Consider the following 3,583-nt stretch of genomic DNA (forward strand, 5'->3'; position numbering starts at 1 on the left):
AGCCCTAAAGCCAAATGATTTAAACTAAGTTATTTACAGTATCTTAGACAAAGCGTGCTCTTCGATCTCTTTATGCAAGGTGTCCTGGCTAGTGTTTTGTTAACTTGACACAAGCTAGTCATCTGAGGGTCGGAACCTCAGCTGAGAAAATGTCTCTGTAAGATTGGCCTGTTGGTAAGACTTAAGGGCGCTTTTGTTGAGCTCATTTGTCTGACTACTAGACATCCTTCTTTCTCTTTCTTTACTTTCATCATACTTTGGCCTGGCATGACCTAGCTTACTTTGGTTTTCCTGGGATCTTGGTTAGGCCCTTTTCTCCTATTGCAAGCATGTAACGAATAACATTGGCTCCCTGGCCATTACTCGGATAGTAACGGTATGAGTGTCTGTGTTTACCGTGCACTCACTACATCTTTATCCATCAGAAACTACCCCAGCTTCCCAGCCCCACTGGTTACTGTACATTGGGGGCTTTTCTGGGGTTGTATTATTTCTTACTAAGACATGGGTAAAAAGGGAGGAGGCAGTGCTTTCCCTGGAAGCTGAATACAGCAATGGGCCTTGATGGACACAGCACTGTATCGCTGCCCCTGCTTGGTACCTGCCTTCACTTCTAGTTTCAGTGAAGGAGTAAAGAAGAAGCCAGACATACTGAAAAGTGTCCGTAGCTACTTTATTTCCTTTCCCTCCTTAGAGATAAGTAAGCATAAATTGGGGTCTGAGAAAGAAATGGCATGTCCTCCTTTCCCTTGGAAATATTCCAAAGTCTTGATACTTTCAAATGCATTCAGGGTTTTAAAAGTTTTAATACTACACAAGACAATCATTATTTATCTTAAAGTTATTTTTAATGCCCCTGGTTATCTGATAAAATGTATAAGTTCATACTATGTGTACACAAACACTATGTATTTGGTCTATTCATACTTTAAAGATAGGGCACTAATTCTGGCTGTGGATGCTAGTGTATGCCTTTAATCCTAGTGCTTGGGAGACAGGCAGGCCAATCTCTTTGGGTTTCAGGCTATCCTAGGCTACACAGTGTGGCGGAGTCTCTAAGAGAGACAGAGGGACAGGGCGGGGGAGGGGATACTACTGATTTTGAATTGTTTCATTTGGTGCTTCTCTCCCTTTTATTGACAGAATTTGGAAATTAAGACTGATACAGCCAAATCTTTGGCTGACTCTTTGGACCGGGCTGAATCCCCTGATTTCCCGTACCTGAATACTCTATTAAGGATATTGGCCACTCGCTGTATGATGCAAGCTGTCTACTTCTGTTCTGGGATGGATAATGACTTTCATCATTATGGCTTAGCCTCCCCAATATACACACATTTCACGTCTCCTATCAGAAGGTACTGGTTTTTTTTTCATACAAAAGTAAAACACATTTTTTTAAAAAAGGTTAATTTCTAATTAAAAATTTTAAAACTAATTTGTCGTCATTCTTGTTTCATCCTCTGTATGTAGATATGCAGACATAATTGTTCATCGGCTGTTAGCTGTGGCGATTGGGGCTGATTGTACTTATCCAGAGTTGACAGACAAACACAAGCTTTCAGATATATGTAAAAACCTCAATTTCCGGCATAAAATGGCTCAGTATGCCCAGCGTGCATCAGTCGCTTTTCATACACAGGTACTTGTCTTTTTCTGTAGTGCTGAGGGTGGGAAATTTTGTTCATTTTCTATTGAATTTCAAAATAAGACTTCTAACAAGATTGTATGTTATTTTACAGTTGTTTTTCAAAAGCAAAGGAATAGTAAGCGAAGAAGCCTATATTCTCTTTGTAAGAAAAAATGCAATTGTGGTGTTAATTCCAAAGTATGGCTTGGAAGGTACAGTTTTCTTTGAAGAAAAAGATAAACCAAAGCCACGCCTTACTTACGATGATGAGGTAAGGTATTGCTGATCCTTCTCATCTTTGGGAGAAAGGCACATTTTCTTTACTAGTTGGCAAACCATAGCTAGAAATTGTTAAAACTTCTGTATTTATATCCTAAGTCTCAGAATACATGCCAGAAATGGCACATTTCATCAACTGAACTTTGGTATCACTCAAAAAGTGTCATCTCGTTATCTCTTCCTTCATGCCGTGCCCGTCTTTCTTGTTGGCTGCTCGCATGGAAAGCTCAACAGTGAAAGGCATACCTGATTGACTGTCGCTCAGGGGAGGGGTTGTTATTCTTTTTTTTCCAGTTTAATTGTAGTATCTTATCTCACACATCCTCTACTTCACTAACTTACCAGAATTACATTTCTTGAGAGAACATGTAAAGGGTATGCCCTGTTCCTTTACCACAGACAGCTGATTCACCAAGATGAATGAATGCATTATGAGGACCACCTTAGTGATGAGACGAAGTGTGCACATAGACTACATTTGAGACTATTAGGTTACTATGGGGTTTTCAGTTGAATACTAGGTGCTTATGGAATGGGTGCTTTTATTCGATGAAAATGTCCTACAGGGGTACAGTATATCTTGATCATATCCACCCTCACTTCTTTCCCTCCAACTCTCTAGAGCCTATCTCATTTCCCTTCCAACTCCATGTCCTTTTAAAGTAGGGAGTAGTTAATATTTAACATTTAAATTACCGTGGAATGTAAACAAGAAATAGGAGATTCAAGTTTAAGAAAAAAATGTCGTCTTTTTTTTTTTTCAAGATACCCTCACTCAGAATAGAAGGTACAGTGTTCCATGTGTTTGATAAAGTTAAAGTGAAAATCACATTAGATTCATCAAATCTTCAACATCAGAAAATCCGAATGGCCCTTGTAGAACCACAGGTGAGACCAAATTTAATTTAATGGTATGGAAAAATTAACCTATTTTGAATGATCTAGTTTTCAAGTAATGTTAAGATTCTACGTATTCCAATTATTTGCATAGCAATCCTACTTTCCGTTTGACCCACACCAGTGGATTCCAGGCACCAGATTCTAGAGGACCTCAAAGCTGACATCTAAGACTCTTCTGTTCTTTTGCTTATTCCGTTACTCTGGTTTTAGAATAGACAAGTTGAGTATGGGGGCTTCACCTAAAGGGCTGTTTTTGCTCATTTTGTTTTGTGTTTTTGTGGCAGTTTCTCTCTGTAGCCCAGGCTGTCCTGGAACTTGCTATGCACCTTTAACTCAGTTTTGACTGCCTCTGTTTCCCAAGTGCTGGGATTAATGGTGTGTGCTTCTAGGCCTGGCTAAGATCCTGGTTTTAAGCTTTTGATGCTTGTTGTCTACCATTACAGTAAGTTGGACATGAGGAACACACTGCCCAAACTGAAGCTTCTCAGTTGTCTTGCTATGCAAACAAGGCTATCCTTGAATTTGCAGTGATCGTCCTGCCCATTTTCCCTAAGTGCTGAGATTGTAGGTGTGAACTTCCATACACTGTGAAAAGCTTCTGAGACCCTTGGCTTCCGTCTGAACCATGGTTACTCTGGGTGTATAATTGTGGATGTTGCACTGGAAAATGTGTTTCAAGTTGAAAGTGGTAGTAGCAAAGGGGGTAGGTAACAGTTATTTCTTATTGGATGCTTCTAATCATGTTTCCCCTCTCCCCCATTTACACTTTTTTAG

At 39.7% G+C, this 3,583-nt stretch overlaps 1 protein-coding gene across 3 annotated transcripts in view; it reads left to right on the forward strand.

Moving 5' to 3' along the window:
- Nucleotides 1-3,583, forward strand: part of Dis3 (DIS3 exosome endoribonuclease and 3''-5'' exoribonuclease) — a 30,302-nt gene that overhangs the window by 22,722 nt on the left and 3,997 nt on the right. For all 3 annotated transcript variants that reach the window (XM_034498290.2, XM_034498288.2, XM_034498289.2), the window contains 4 exons: nt 1,144-1,358; nt 1,474-1,642; nt 1,743-1,901; nt 2,675-2,797. In XM_034498290.2, the coding sequence (XP_034354181.1) occupies nt 1,144-1,358; nt 1,474-1,642; nt 1,743-1,901; nt 2,675-2,797 (666 nt within the window). The remainder of the gene's footprint in view (nt 1-1,143; nt 1,359-1,473; nt 1,643-1,742; nt 1,902-2,674; nt 2,798-3,583) is intronic.

Source organism: Arvicanthis niloticus, chromosome 3 (assembly GCF_011762505.2).
Source record: "Arvicanthis niloticus isolate mArvNil1 chromosome 3, mArvNil1.pat.X, whole genome shotgun sequence".
NCBI classification, from domain to species: domain Eukaryota; kingdom Metazoa; phylum Chordata; class Mammalia; order Rodentia; family Muridae; genus Arvicanthis; species Arvicanthis niloticus.